The 15,304-nt window shown below is 42.1% G+C and overlaps 1 protein-coding gene and 1 long non-coding RNA gene across 8 annotated transcripts in view; one reads left to right on the top strand and one right to left on the bottom strand.

The window, feature by feature from the left end:
- LOC119130828 (IQ motif and SEC7 domain-containing protein 1-like) overlaps positions 1 to 15,304 on the bottom strand; it is a 74,403-nt gene that overhangs the window by 21,475 nt on the left and 37,624 nt on the right. Inside the window, exon 1 of one of the 7 annotated variants that reach the window (XM_037264827.1) lies at positions 11,740 to 12,367. The exons of 5 other annotated variants lie outside the window; for them this stretch is intronic. In XM_037264827.1, the coding sequence (XP_037120722.1) occupies positions 11,740 to 11,816 (77 nt within the window). In that variant the 5' untranslated portion in view covers positions 11,817 to 12,367. Of the gene's footprint in view, positions 1 to 8,806; positions 9,203 to 11,739; positions 12,368 to 15,304 lie in introns of those variants that run through there. One more of the 7 variants, XM_037264821.1, reaches the window with a different exon arrangement.
- Positions 1,666 to 14,978, top strand: LOC119130865. The gene is made up of 3 exons (XR_005099544.1): positions 1,666 to 1,687; positions 2,571 to 2,573; positions 14,813 to 14,978. It is a non-coding gene; the product is annotated as an uncharacterized LOC119130865 (long non-coding RNA).

Genomic DNA, 15,304 nt, shown 5'->3' with positions numbered 1-15,304 from the left:
GAGTGTAATAGGTGTAGGTCCGGGTAGATCCGTTTGAGTTAAGTGAGAGAATACCACCTGGTTTATCATAAACAGAATATGTGGGTACGGTAATGGTTCAGTCAGAATATGTGGGTACGGTAATGGTTCAGTCATGATTAATTTATTCGCAAAAGGTTAAGCTATTTGTAAAAAATAATATTGCAAGCTGAGGAGTGCAGCATGTGACTTGACATGGTTAAGTCCAGAAGAAAATGGAGCTGATGTGTTTGCAATGTCGTGCGCATACACAAAGTGGGCAGCAGTTGAAATGAGACACCCTCATATTTGCCAACCAAGATAACTCAGGATCAGCTGATCCTATTGAATGCCTGGGTGGGGCGGAAAGTGGGTCATCAGCCCATGGAAGAATCAGCTGATTGAGCAGCACGGATAGGCTGGAAAAAACAGGCCCTTGATGGAAACCCACCACAGTAACACGCTTGATAATCAAAAATAAAAAAATAAATATATATAATATTCCAGATCAGGTGTACACGTACATGAATCTGAACAAATGCATCCGTGTAAACATAGCCAATGAAGAAAATATTCCGATATCATGATCCATTTTCAGTCGTTGTAAAGCAAAGTAATGTCTTCAAGCCATCTGCTCCCCAAAACTAATCACTCCGTGGTGGCCAATCAACCATCACATACTTCCCCCAAATGCTAAAATCAATCCAATCTGCTTTGTCAGTCATGCTAAACTCATTTCTCCTCGCCACCTGTCATCTTAGTGAGAAATAAACATACGTGTTCTTGTCAAAATGCTATTTCCTTTTATGTGCGAGCGCTTGGCAATGTAATCAATTCAGTCACGATCAATTGAGTGACATCAATGAGCTGGCTATATTGACTGCAAGGCTTACAATAAGAATAATTGCTGCTCCAGTCGACTTGCATTCACTCGCCGCTGCACCGGGAATCAGATAAGCGGCAGATGATGTCAAATGCGTAGTTGCAGCTCATTCCGTACAAATCCCTCGCAAGATTTCATTAGCAGCCAACTACGAATGAGTTTCGAGCGCTGACTGCAGCACAAATACAAGATGTGCACGTGATATTGACATGGAATCAACTTTTCCTTCAGTCTTGCATCTTTTCCTGGCTAAGTCACAAGTGCTTTCGTGGCATCTGAAGCCCACAAGGGAGGAGAACCTCCTGGCTTGTCGGGCCAAACAACATCACATCTATTTAGTCCTTGATCGGATAGAACACGAGCACCAGGGGGAGAAAGAGGGCCTTACACGGTAGAACTGACAATATGTCACAAGATTTACTGTCAGGTCAGAACGCACAAATGGTAGTCGTCACTCTTGGATTGTCGCTATGCGATTCAAGATCATAACGTTTTTGCTCTACATATGAAAGCACATCATAAATTACACACTAATCACCTCGTTAAGGTGACAGTCGTGAAATCAGTGAGTATAAAAAAAAAAAGAGACTAATCTGGAGGGGTTGAACACAAATTGAATCAAAGTTGTAAATTGTCAGTGTGATTTTCACCAGCCTTTGGGAATTCATTGTTATTTCATTTATTTTGAATGATGAGAAAAACTGTGTGGCAGTTATGGCAAGATGTTATGAAGAGCCAATAAAGAATGCCGGCCGACAATATTCCCACAGGTGCTGTCAAATGGTGTGTGTGTGTGTGTTTGTGTGTGTGTGTGCGGTCACTGGTCAAATACATTTATTGGTCTGCAATCAAGATCGGTTTACGTTGACTGTAAACTGCCGCAATAGAAACTTCATCATCTGTTTTTAAATATTCATTGACAGCACCTTTACAAAGGAAGCTAAATTAATGAGGAAATTATTTATGATTCGCAGCTCTCCTGTCTATGTGCTCACAAATACGATGGTTGGGAGATGTATTAATTATGAATTAGGTTGTGCAACTCGTGTGTCTCGCCCGGGGTGGGGGGGGGGATGTCCTCTGTGATGCTAAGGATGTTAACCTGCTCCAAAAGGTTATAGACAATCATCCCAAGTGAAAGGCAGAGTTTAGAAATATTAGAAAAGGACAGAAGTGCCAGTCATGGCAGGAGTTCTCTTTAATTCTCGGCGTCAAAAAAACGATAATCAAAAAGATAAATCACTAATCCCCCTCCACCTTCTTGAACAGGAACAAAGCAGGAAAAGGAAGAACTCCTCCTTTTGTGCGGGTCATGAGCCGAGCGCTGAGAAATGGATTCAGATGCGTATTCTGGTCCAACAAGATATCCTGAGTGTGCAAGTTCCATTCATTCCACGTTTCCACGAGACCCGGTTGGCGCAAGTCAGCAACTCTTATATTTCAACATATGCAACAAGGAAGGATGTGAGGGAGAACTTCACAGAACCGGGGAGGTCGCTTCTTCAGAATATAAACCTGTTGTTGAGAGGTCACACAGCGCCTTGTTTATTTTATAAGGTGCTGCTGGCCATGTGAAAACAAGGGCTCATAAAATCAAAATCTAGGATTAGGGCTATTTAATTCACACAAATCCAAAGATGTTTGGATGTTTTAAGCACACAGTAGTGACCTGAGTCACTCATCCCACGAGATAGTTCCTCTGGGAATGTGCTTATTATATCAGGACTGTGTTTTAAAATCGATTTCAAGCAGAGATTAGCAACATATTAGCGGTGTCATAAATGAATTGTTTATTCTCAGATTTCCAAGATTAAATATGAATCAGACGTCCCCGTCACAAAACGGGACAACTGGAGGGTGCAGAACATCGACCTTATTCTGTCATTGTGCTCAAGCATCTAAAACACACACACAGCTGTCAATCAAAAAGGTTGGGTGGAGTATCGTTAGCACTCCCATGTGGCCATCTTAGTGCCATCTATTTGACTCGCTTTCTTAACTGACAGCTTGAATTCTAAATGTTTATACATGAAATATAAATGTACTCAACAAAGCATACAAGAAAATATTATTAAGTGTCTTGCACAATTTTTATGGCTAACAAGACAATGACAAACATCTACAATTTCCCCACTGGACAATAAACATGTTGGCTTGGTCAGGATAATTAACACTTGTGGCCTATTGAATAGTTATTGGAAGCCATTAAAGATATCTTTTCTCTCCTTAGTGGAACTTTTTAACCATTAAAATGGACCAGTACTCAGCAAATATTGCATCAGCCAGCTCACAGGGAACATAGTTGTGTCAGCAATTTGTTTACATCTTCCTGACAGGATGAGATATTTGTCCTTACAGAATGTGCTCACGAGATCGTAAAATGAGTACAGAGAGGTTCGTATTTGCATTTCACGGAACAGAAGATCCTGGGAATCTTAATTCAATGAGTTCTGCAGAATTAAAACTCAACATCTGTTATAAACCCCAACATACCTGCATGCTGCGATAGCTGAACTCAAACAAGACCGAGTTGAATATATTGTCAACGCAAAACAGAGATGAGCGGAGGGGGAGTGGGTGCATGCAAGCATGCAATACAATACAGTTCGTCTCACGCTTTTGACATCTAATTGGCTCTAATGACTGCCTCGCTGGGCCCTCCATTCCGTCAACAAGTCTAATGAGAGCAAGTCCAGTTGGACCAAGAGTCATCATAGGACAGTCTTCATTGTAAATATGTCAACAGGATGCTTCACAGGACAAGGGAAATCAGCAGGAATGTAATGGGGCAAATTAGGAATGGGGGGGGTGACCATTTCACACGTAGAGCTGACTTGCTCAAGTGCGAAAACTATCTTCATACGTAAACCCGTCTTTCCTCTTTGCAACAATTTTGTATTATTATTTCGTATTATTATCGTATTGGTGCAGTAAATCTTTACATATGGCTCAATGACTCCTTCACATGGCAGCAGCCTGTTAGTGTATGGTTAGAGATTTCGGCGACATGTTATACTTGTTTACGAAACTTACAAAAATGAAACTGCATGCAGAGTTTCAGTATTTATTCAAAATGTATGTTTTCTTCAGACAATTAAAATGCAGGAAAGGCTCATGCAAAAAATTATTACACAGCGAGAAAAATGAACCTGCTGATTATGCACGCACAGTCGTCAGACAACATAATGAACTGCTTCAGAAGCTTCTACCCCCTGCAAAGCACACACACACACGCACACACAACACACAACCTACCTCCACTCAGCTGTGTCCTGGTTGAAGCATACAGTGGTGCAACCTGATCAGGACTGTGATGACAAATTGCCACCAGTCTGAGACTGAACCAAGGTGACCGTGGTTACAGGAGAGCTACACACACACATTCACACACACATACATAGACACTGTGCACCAGCATCAAGCAGCAGTGCTTGACTGGTGTGTACTGCACTAATCAGCGCATTCTCCTAAATGTCAATGAAAAGACGCGTACCCCCCTCCCTACTCCCCCACCCCCATACAGAGCTCTCACGCCTCAGTGTGGCTCAGCTGTGTCTCTCCGAGCTTCATTTCCATTCTTTGAAGCTTCCTGCTCATTTATTCAGCTGCTGCCTTGATTTATGTGCTTCGGTGTTGGACACGTCCACACTCAGCCTGCATGCAGCAGCAGCAGCTCTGCAAGGTCAACAATTGTGTGTGTGTGTGTGTGTTATTTTTCCACGGTCTTCGGAACACATGGTGCCAAGGGGGAGAAATCTGAGCTCTGGACCAGAACCTATCTAAAGAGAGACGGAAAACAACACTAGATGTGGTCAGATAACATCAAAGCTTGAGAATGCTAACAAAATAATGTAGCATTTCATACTAAAGCCATTTATTGACCGGCTCTGACCAGTTGGGTCCAGTCAGCCTCGCTTCTTGAAATGTGTCCGAGTTTGACAGCACATTCCGATCTGGTATAATAAACAAGCTGTTCTCTGCATTTTCAGGAGCTGACTTTATTTGAGTGCACTCAAATATACAATTACAACAAGGTCACTGCCGGGTGTAATGACGTTTACTACAATTGTTATGTAAAGCTTGAATCTCTAAAATGGCTTCAGGAGTTCCTGAGCATCCCTCTCGCAACCCCCCTTTCTGCCTCAATTTGTACTTTTCTCACTCTTGTTCATTTATGTGGCTGTTTAATTTCTTAGCTCTCTGCCCTTGACTTCCTCACGGTGTAAACCTTGAAATCGATTGACCGGGCGGGCGGCCATTAGCAGTTAAGACAAGTTTGACGACTAACTTTCAAATCTATTTTACGAGAAAGGCTGATTGTTCCCGCGATGGGAAGGACATTAACATCAGACGTCAACCAAAAGACCGACTCAGGAGATTCTAACACTTTCTGGCCCTGAATTCACCAACAGATGGTGCTCGTGGACAGTCAATGCAGCACTGCAAGCATTATTAAGATCCAAAAATACTTTTCCAGGAGAAATGTGCAATACAGAGAAGTAATGGGGAGGTTATTGTTTAATAACAGCAAGGAATAAAGAATTATCATTGGCCAGTGACAGCTTCTTTGAGAACTCAATTCAACATGTCATATTTGAGGAGCGTTATCTCTCCTTTGTCACTAAAAGCCAATTTCAGCTTTGATTGCTTCGTATTTTGACAGGACCAGTTTAAAAATCCCCGACAGCCCAATACTGTGTGAACCACTGATTCACCCTCTCCGGCTAATGGATTAATTATGGGCTAAGGGAAAAAAATAATCAGAAGACATTACATGAGTGAACCTTGGTGAATGACAATTCCAGACAACTGAGTGATGCAGTGTCAGTGGACGGCCCGCCAGCATATATTGAAAGTGGGATTTATCACAATTGCATGCACGTGCGCAGATCTCAGAAGTCAGTTGTCAAGGCAACAGCTACGGGTGGTCAAAAAAGAGGCAAAAAAATGAGTAATAAAATTCAAGGCATGAAAAGATAACCCATGTGAATGCGACGGGCAATTAGCAACATCGGGCCACGCATTGAAGTTTAATCACTGTTTACCAACCTCCTCCACCACAGGATGGTTTCAAGCGGCGACATGTGCCACATTCCCCTTCTCGCCATCAGGCCTTACAAACCTAATTGAACATCTGTATTATTACACAGAATGCTTCTTCTTACTCGACGCTCCATTATCCAGCTGATTATAACACTTGCATGACACGACACTATTGCATCAATGTATTCAACCACAGCATCACAGGATGATGAAGGTCCCCGAGGAAGGAGCACTATGTTTCAGAGTAAATACGTACATCATCTCATACACACACACACAACCACAGACCAAGTTGGAAAAAAACTCAGCTGGGTGTAAATTATTCATGAATCAGTGCGTGAGGCGGTGCAATGAAGCCACACGACCACAGGGGGCAGCAAAGCACATCTAAGCGCTGCAGTGCAGCAGCATGAGCTCATCATGCTTCTCTTCTACTCCTCCCCCTGTAATCCCCCCACACCACCATCTCACTAACCCCTTTATGCCTCTCCTCCCCTTGCTCACCATTACATAAGTTAATGCAGCACACACCCTCATTATTCTGCAGGCAGGCGCTGTGAGGAGATGCAAGGAAATACAGGATGCCAAAAAAAAGTCAAATGAGAGTCCAAAGAGCCGCAAAACGAGCCTGTGGCTTGAGATTCCCACTGCTATTTTTGTCAGATCCTGATGACCCCCCCTCTCCAAAAAAACCCAACAAAGACAGAGCTTATTTGGAAATCTGGGAAATATGACAAGCACGTGACCCTTTTTGCAACTGATTTTCATTGCTAGGACCACCACTGGTGGTCTGCATTGTCTTCTCCACCATAATCAAACCAAACAAGTAAGGTCTCCAGGGGGCATCATTCTTGAGCATTAGAGAAAACAAACCACCATCCTCATTTCAAGCATTGTAAGCAGTGAAGACACTGCAGTGGGGCTCTAGCAGAAAGCAAGCCTGCAGCAGTAGAAAGCTGACTTTGTTCACAACCTCGCCAAACGTGGTCATTATCACTTTCCAGCAAGGGGGGAAAAAAAAACAAAAAAACTGGCACTTGAAGTTGCAAACATTGCACACAGACATCAAACTAGGTCTATTGGTTAGGATTGAATTATTATGCCATAATAGAGCGCATTATTGGTATTACCTAAAAAATTTTAACATGCATTGATGTGCTCCATTTATGGAAGGCAGTACATGGAAACAACCAGAAGATTCTCAGTGATGACTTGTTTCCTACCAGATTAGTATGCGTGAGATGACTGCTCCGCAAAAACAATCAACAAATGTAGATAGCAACCACTGTGGCTTCCTCAATACATAAACACAATAATTACACAGAAACATTCAATTTGAATCCACACCAATTCCACAAACTCAAGACCCGCCATTCCGGGCCGTCACAATCACGCTGACATATCTGACCAGGAAACGGCTTCCATCCGAGACAGGGGTAATCTTTTCCACCGCGGAGAGTCTTTTTCACTCACCACAGTGGAACTAGAGGCTCGCTTGGGCAGATCACTGCATTTCCATTACAAGTAGTTCCTCTTTGGGCCCCCCCTTACCTCTTTCCCCAAAGTCTGTTTGAGTCAGAGCAACAACAACAAAGAAGAACAACTTCGCTGCCTGTTCTCGTTGATCAACTACTCCCCGGTATTAATGACCCTGGAGGTTTGTCTTGGAAGTCAGTTAGCGAGCAGCGCTGACAGGTCACTTTAGCATTCCAGGCCTTTTGCGAGAGACTTTACTTAACATGCTGCTCTACTCTTGTGTCCGCTGATTCACTGTGGGATGAGGTGGCAGCGCCGCTGTCGCCGGCTCGAGATCCACACAATAAATAAATAATGCTCGCTGACATACTAGAATAAGACACGTATCAAATGTAGGCCGGTTTCTATGCAGTCCTGTCTGGGTCAAAAAGTAACACTATCTTATTTTTAGCTAGTGTGCTTCAAAACTGTCAGAAGGCTAAAGTGCCAAACCCTATCTTCTCATTGAGTAGCGTGAAAAAGTGTGTCCCAACTTTGTTTCTGTACGACAGTCATTCCTTGTAACCTTGCCAAAAAAGAACAACTATGCTGTTCATGACTCAGCTCTTGAAAAGGAGAATTTAAAGAGGAACCATTTGTATTTGGATTTTCCGTTAACAACTCAAGGATATCATGCTCTTTTCAAAGCACTACACTACCCACAATCCTGTGGGAATATCCGATGGTGAAGATACCGTAGAAATGCAAATATAGGTTTTTGTGTGGTTCTGTATTTAATCGTTCCAATAAACCCAAAATGATTTCTGCTCTGTTATAAAGGCTTCATAATCCAAAAATGGCAAAATCATTGACCTCATCTGTCACAACTTTGAACCACCCCACCTTATACGGTACATTACAAACATTGACCTCCACCCCATGGTGCAGTTCACCATTATTGCTGCTGGATTATTGCTCAACACTAAAAAAAAAAAAGGTGTGTTTACTGGGCCTTCATTTCCCCTTTAAGCAGAAACAATAAGGTCAAAAGCAGATTAGCCCAAAACAAGTAAGACGAGAATGTTACAATTTCCTGCAGACTCAAAACCAAATCTTAATGTACCAGAAAAAAAACACACGACATTGTTCTTAATGTTACAGTAGATAAATTGGACACAGATTTAGAAACAATCTGTCTCCAGGGATTAAGGTACATTTTGTTCATCCGTAGATAATTTGAAAAGAACATTGATGCTACGCATTGTGAAGTGAAGTTTAAGGTAAACAAACCAGAAAAACTCAAGGGAAATCATTATACTTGATGTCTTTAATTAGGTAAACTGTCTTGTCTTAAATGTATCTTTATAAACTGTGATCATATCTTTTCTGCACAGGAAAGCAACACAGCCCAGCCCATAGCTCTCCTACCTTATTGTTCGGCTGGAAATGCAGTACTTCCACATGGCATTCCACACGGTAGTGACATCACTGGAGACCTCAGACATACCCGAAGAAAATGTGCATGGCCCAGCGTTTTAAAAAACTGCCTACTAAAGAATTGACCAGCGGAAATAAAGTCTGCGTTGACTCCCTCGCACCGCAAATTGCAGCCCTCATCCTTCACTTTCCATGCAAAATCCCGCAGAGAGATTTCATCCCGTCTCTGCTTAAAGTCTCCAAACTGCGGCGCCACTCCAACTTGCTGCCCTTACCAGCTGATGCCAGATGACCAAGTAAGGTAAAGGCCTGGCGGGATGTATAAAGCAGAAGACAAAAGCTCTCCACCCACCACAACCTTTTCAGTTCTCTGCAACTCAGTTTCTTATTTTCTTCCCTCTACTTCTCCTCATTCGGTGATCTCATGCGTGCCCCCCTGACAGTGATGGGCAGGGTCTCCGTTGTTAATTTCAACCAGAGAAACAGAGTGAAGATATGGGGCTAGCAATAGGTGGGCTCATGTCCAACAATGACACAGCTCTCAATGAGAAGGCTGCACTTGGGGGGGTGAAAGCCAGTTCAACATCTGGGAGTTGCTGTTTTGAGTAATAACCCGAATTTCTTCCAAGCAACACAGCTTTGGATATAATATGACGAGGTTTCAGAGATGTAATGAGTTACACCCCCATGATCGGAATATTCCGATGAATTTGGGCACTCGGGTGTCTTTGGAGCGTGAAGGAAAAAAAATACCACTGAATCACAGACACGTCCGCCCTATGCAGCTGTGAATAAACTTCTTGAAGTGCATCTGTCCGTCCCACCACTTTACCACATATCCAACTAGGCGGAGTGCACACTTGCTGCACAAGATTACACACTGACTATATTTAAGAATATTGCTTCGAGCAGAACACTGAACTAATAAAATATTTTCATGATAATCTACATAAATTAAAGAATGTTCACGTGACACTTCAGAGTTTAGTTGAGAGATGGACCCATTGCATTTATGTCATACATTCCCAGATTTAAAAACTACTTTTAAAACTTTACATCTGACACTGACCAATAATCTGACACAAAAGTCACTACACGCATGATCTAACGTGAGGAGACGGAAGCAGACAACAAATAACGTTTATAGCTACGGTTGCAAAAAGGGTAATTCTGTTAAAGCAGAGTGGAGACAGAGGGAGACAATAGCAAATACTGACCACAGCACAACTGCAGGCCATCTCCCAGCTGTGAGGATGGATGGATGGATGGATGGCCCCTGTGCCATTTTCTATTTGCTTATTCTCATTAGGGTTGTTGGTGAGCTAGAGCTGACTTGGGCAAGAACTTATAGAAAAACAATCATTCACGTTCACATTCACACCTCAGGACAAGTGAGTAATCAACAAATCTCACTTTTGGAACATGGGAGAGAGACGAATTGCCGGTAAATGAGAGATGGGCATTTTAAATATGGACAAAATACATGGAAACGGGCAAAATCTTTTCTCTAAATGTATTTCAGTTTTTGATAATACAATTTCCACGCATGAATAAAAGATCCACAAACTAACCCAAAGAGTGTTTGAAGCTAACACTAAAATAACCACACACATCATACTGTTGTTTTTTTTCCCAGTGCAAAGGGAAACCAACAAGAACAAGAAACCAACATTAAGTGCAAGAACTGATTGTCTTTTTTTCACAAAAATCAACTCATTCAGAATTTTCATTTTACTATGTTTGTCCTGCATATTATTCCAACGCCCCCTCCAAAATTATCAGGCCTACTCACGCTGTAGTTTAAGGAAGTATATGACCCAGTTTAAAGCCAATGGCGACATATCTTCCATTTAATGGTGATTGGGGACATTACAACTTGGAACTACATCCCAGTGTGTTTGGAAATAAAAAAATAAAATAAAAAATAATAAAGGTCCACTCAGAGTGTGGTGGCAGCCAGTTTGCCCATTCTTGCTGTAGACCAAGAAAAACTTAAAGTGAGGCCCAGACTCAAACCTGATGTGATAATCCCGCTGGCCGACCTCTGTTCCAGTTCCATCTATAGCTGAGGGAATACCCTCAGCCTTCATTCAAAGATGTTGTCTGCTAAATCAGTAATGCATTATTAATGAGACTTCTGTCTTCATATGTGAGAGAACACATCATCATATAAGAGATGTTTCCTTTCTCATCCATTCTGATCCAGACATCAAACTGACAAAAAAAACTGAGCCGCCAAAGGGTGGAGACAAAGCTTCATTAGGACCCAAAGGAAACTGCATTAATTGTCTCAGCTGCATTTCAGTTTTTCAGCAGTTGGCGTTTGATTGTTAGGTAAAAGGAGCATCTGAGGCCACTGTCATTATGGGCTGTAAATGACATGACGCCTTCTTTGTGGTCCCAACAGCAGCAGCGGGGGGGGTTGCCGGTCTAATTTATGAGAGAGCAGTGGCAAACCTTTTTGATAAAGCTGCGACACACATGCGTGAGCAGTGGTTAAAATCATCCGACATCTGGTAATCAAAGGACAAGACAACATGTTTGAGAATGTTCCAGAGGGTTCATCCTCTTCGTTCCCACTTTGATTTACAGGTTCAAAGCTCACCAAAAAGAACTTTTAATCTAATCTGAGGATGATGGTGAGAAAGAAAAATGTAGATTCCCTTGCCATGCTAAAAGGACAAAAGTGGCTACTAATGAGGCATAGATTATGCAGGAGGTGAGAGGTGAACAGTGCAGGTTCCCAGTGGGACTGAGAGGAATAAATTTAGCCATCGCCTGCTTCTCAGTAAACAGACATAGCCAAGCTATCACAAAGTCAATAAAACGGGTGATTTTGCAAGATGATGGACAAGACCAAGTTGTCTCTCACAATTCCCCAAACTAATGTCTGCCTTCAAACGTTGTGTTGTCTTCCAACTTACCTTTTGTAAAAGTTGTTGTGAGGGTGCAGGCACAGCACATGCCAGTAATCCAAGCAAAACGCTTTAAACTTCCACATCCTGGGCTCGGATGCTCAAGGGGCGGCGCGCTTCTGGAATCCAACGACATTAAACGACAACATGGCAGCAAATAAACACAACCTTGCTCATTTCTTCAGCCAACGAATTCATGGCGTGGAAATCAAATTCATCCTCCTACTGGAACGCAACCTCAACCGCGGCAGCTTGAACCTGCCAGGAACAACCACGCCACTCCTGGAACAGCCTCTGTCAACACAAGCCCAGAAAAGCCAGCAGACCGAGAACCCCTTTTGGACTTATTTGAAGCGAAAGCCTATGCTTGGGATCCGAGCCCCGGAAGTCTCAACAGTGATGGCTGTGTTTAGCAGCAATCCAGGTCAGTCAGTGTGTCCTCTGTGACGGTGGCTCAACGTCAGCCGAGAATCCTCGGAGACTCCAGCTCCAGTCGGCACAGGTACCGGAATGTGGAGGAGAGCCCGGGCGAGGAGGAAGACTCTTGCCGTTGCCAGTCGATCTCAAACTTTCCACTCAAGCCCTTCTCCAGGTTTCTCCTCATCCTTTTACGCTTGCTCTATCAGTCTCCCTCACACAGCCACTGCCATGCGCACAGGACCTCCCAGAAATGTGCCGATTGGGGTTGCCGGGCAACACTAGCGTACTCGAGAAGCTTCAAAAGGAAGCAGAGCAGGAAGGCATTTGATTGGCTGTCTTATTGGATGGGTGGGGCTGCGGCAATGTTGGATGACCACATGTGTTCATGCGTGTGTCGAGCAGGCATCCTCTCTGGAGTCTATGCGCAAAGAATGTTGGATGATGGGGATTCCTAAAATGAGTTTATTAGTGGGGTCACATACGGAAGAAAAATGGAATTCATTCTTATAAGATCATAAACCTTAAGGATGTGGAAAAAAATGTAGGATTCAATTTAGTGCGAGATGCTGTAGTGCATCTTCTGCCAAAAATGTTTTCAGTTGAACACAAACGGAGTGTTGTTCCTTCTCTGCTGCAGTTCAACCAGGACCTCTCATCAATATTCAATCCTCGGTCGTGTGAAAACCAACAAACAATGAGAATGATGCATCATTACGCAAACATACGGGCCTTCTCACTTAATTCACAAAATGCAAATAAGCATGCAAAGTAACACGCAAGTTGCGATTAGATCGGTTTCATCTGTCCACGGCTCTCCGCGTGACTCGTTCCTGCCCCCCCTGGCACCGAATGCGCCCTTCTCAAAATATAGAAGGAGCTTCTGTGTCACAAAGGATGCAGAGAAAGCCTGAATGGCAGCGGGGGCACACAAAGGAATGAATTAATCTACACACCATTCATCAGCCATTTTCTCACAATTCACACCTTCTTTTAATGAGCCTCACAGGAAACGAAACGGCGCGGTTCCTAATGTGATTTGTTTGGTCTCAAAAGTATCACACTTATTGACTTTCTGTAGTCAATATTAAAGAGAAACATGAGCATCCGTCACCGAACGAAATGCCCTTCACTATTTTCAATCTAGTTCTTTTCCTATTTGATGAATGGAACGTGACATTCAGTGGCAAAGTGTGGGTGGAAACAGCACTGTTTTTGTTCAGAACGCAAAAGAGCCCGTCAGGAAAAGCCATTGGTCCAGCATTAGGTGGCATCAAATGCAAATGGGCCTCAAACATGACAGGTTTACAGAGGGCAGGGCAGAGTAAAGGGAACGAAAACCAAATCAGCTCACACGCATGTTCGTAGAGGTGTCAAATTTAGTAAATCGACAACACACCAATTATCAATTTAATCGAGACAATTGGAGACATTTTTAACTAAAGATTGTCCAAATCAATGACCCCCAATCTGTTTGATATTTCTTAGCTGTTGTTCAGTTGTTTTCTAACCACTAAATAAACAAAAATAAATTGTTAATAAACAGTAATACGGCCATTTTAACACACTTTTATGCAAATAAAACCGTATCCAATTATTCAATTAATTGTTGAAGTATTCAATAGAATCATCAATTCTAAAAATAATTGAGAATGACAGCCTTAACCAGGGGTTAACAGGATTATGATATAATAATAATAATAATAAAAAATAATAATATACTAAATTGAATCAAACATCGCTGCTTTGTTGAAAGCGGTTAAGAAATCAGATAAGGATATAAAAGTTCTATCAAGTCACTCTGTTGACCATAATAAGCATCTGAAGGTATGATAAAATAAAATCAGTCCTGTTTTATGTTGTGCTAATCAATATAGGCCTAAAATGTACCACAAATCTAACGGCCATAAAAAAAAGCTTTGGCCCCTGCAGTCATTCTAATAAATGACCTGATGTGAAGAGCGGTTTGACAGACTCGTATTGTCTCAATGCTACGGCTGCAGCATTAAACTGCAGCACTCTGACATGGCTGATATTGAGCATTGCAGCGCCTCCCCGGGATTGACCCAGTCAATCACTGATAAACTGCCCTAAAGCATCTCGCCATGACCTTCCCCGAGTGATGTGCACTCCATAAACACTTGAGTAGAAAAAGGCCAGCTGCAAAGAATCATCTTGCCATTGCGAGGTCTCAAGGAGTACTCAGGTTGTGCACTGCCGATTTGATAAGACGAGGGTCGGAGAAAAGCATGCGAATGTTTATGGCATAGCAAGGAGATTATAACGGGATTCAACGTGACTACTCATTATATTAATTAACTACAAGGCTTGCTGAATCAGTTTGCAAAAGAACAAATGAGAGCGAAACAAGCATTTATCAATACATACAGACACATGTACAATACAGTAATCCCTCGTTTATCGCGGATAATTGGTTCCAAAACCACCCCGTGATAAGTGAAATCCGCAAAGTAGGTCACCCTCTCATCTGTACGTTTTTTGTGTCAATAAATGTATATGAAACAATTTAAATGCATATGTTATTATTAGAACATTAAATAATAGTTTCAAACATGTAAATAATACATTAGTAGTATAAATAACATACAGTATAAATATTGAAAATATGAATATTATACGTGTGTGTATATTATATATATATTAGACATATGTAGATGTGACGTTCTGTTGTTAACCTTGGTTAAACAGGGACCTCTAGTGGTCACAAGTTACCATAGCAGCGCTATGCGCATTTTGTATATGTATATGTAGATGTAGCTAAAGTATATATACTGTAAATATGATTTTAGGACTCTTATTATTATAACAACTTTTTATAACAAGGTACAATACTGTAAATATGTTTTCAGAAGTCTTTTATTATAACAACTTCTTTTATAACAAAGTACAACACTGCAAATATGTTTTTAGAACTCTTATTATAACTGGAAAAAATCCGCGGTGCAGTGAAGCCGCGATAAACGAACCGCGAAGTAGCTCAGAAAATTTAGGTCCTAGGATCATTGGGTCACACAAACCCCCCCACAACAATAACGTGAAAGCTCATGGAGGTGACACACATACACACAGAGAGAGAATAAACGATTTTACGCATGAACTTATTATTGAGCCCGGGTGAAGCACACACCTGAAAGAA

Source organism: Syngnathus acus, chromosome 2 (assembly GCF_901709675.1).
Source record: "Syngnathus acus chromosome 2, fSynAcu1.2, whole genome shotgun sequence".
NCBI classification, from domain to species: domain Eukaryota; kingdom Metazoa; phylum Chordata; class Actinopteri; order Syngnathiformes; family Syngnathidae; genus Syngnathus; species Syngnathus acus.
Note: the sequence above shows the minus strand (reverse complement) of the source record. Positions and strands in the feature narration are given on the sequence as shown.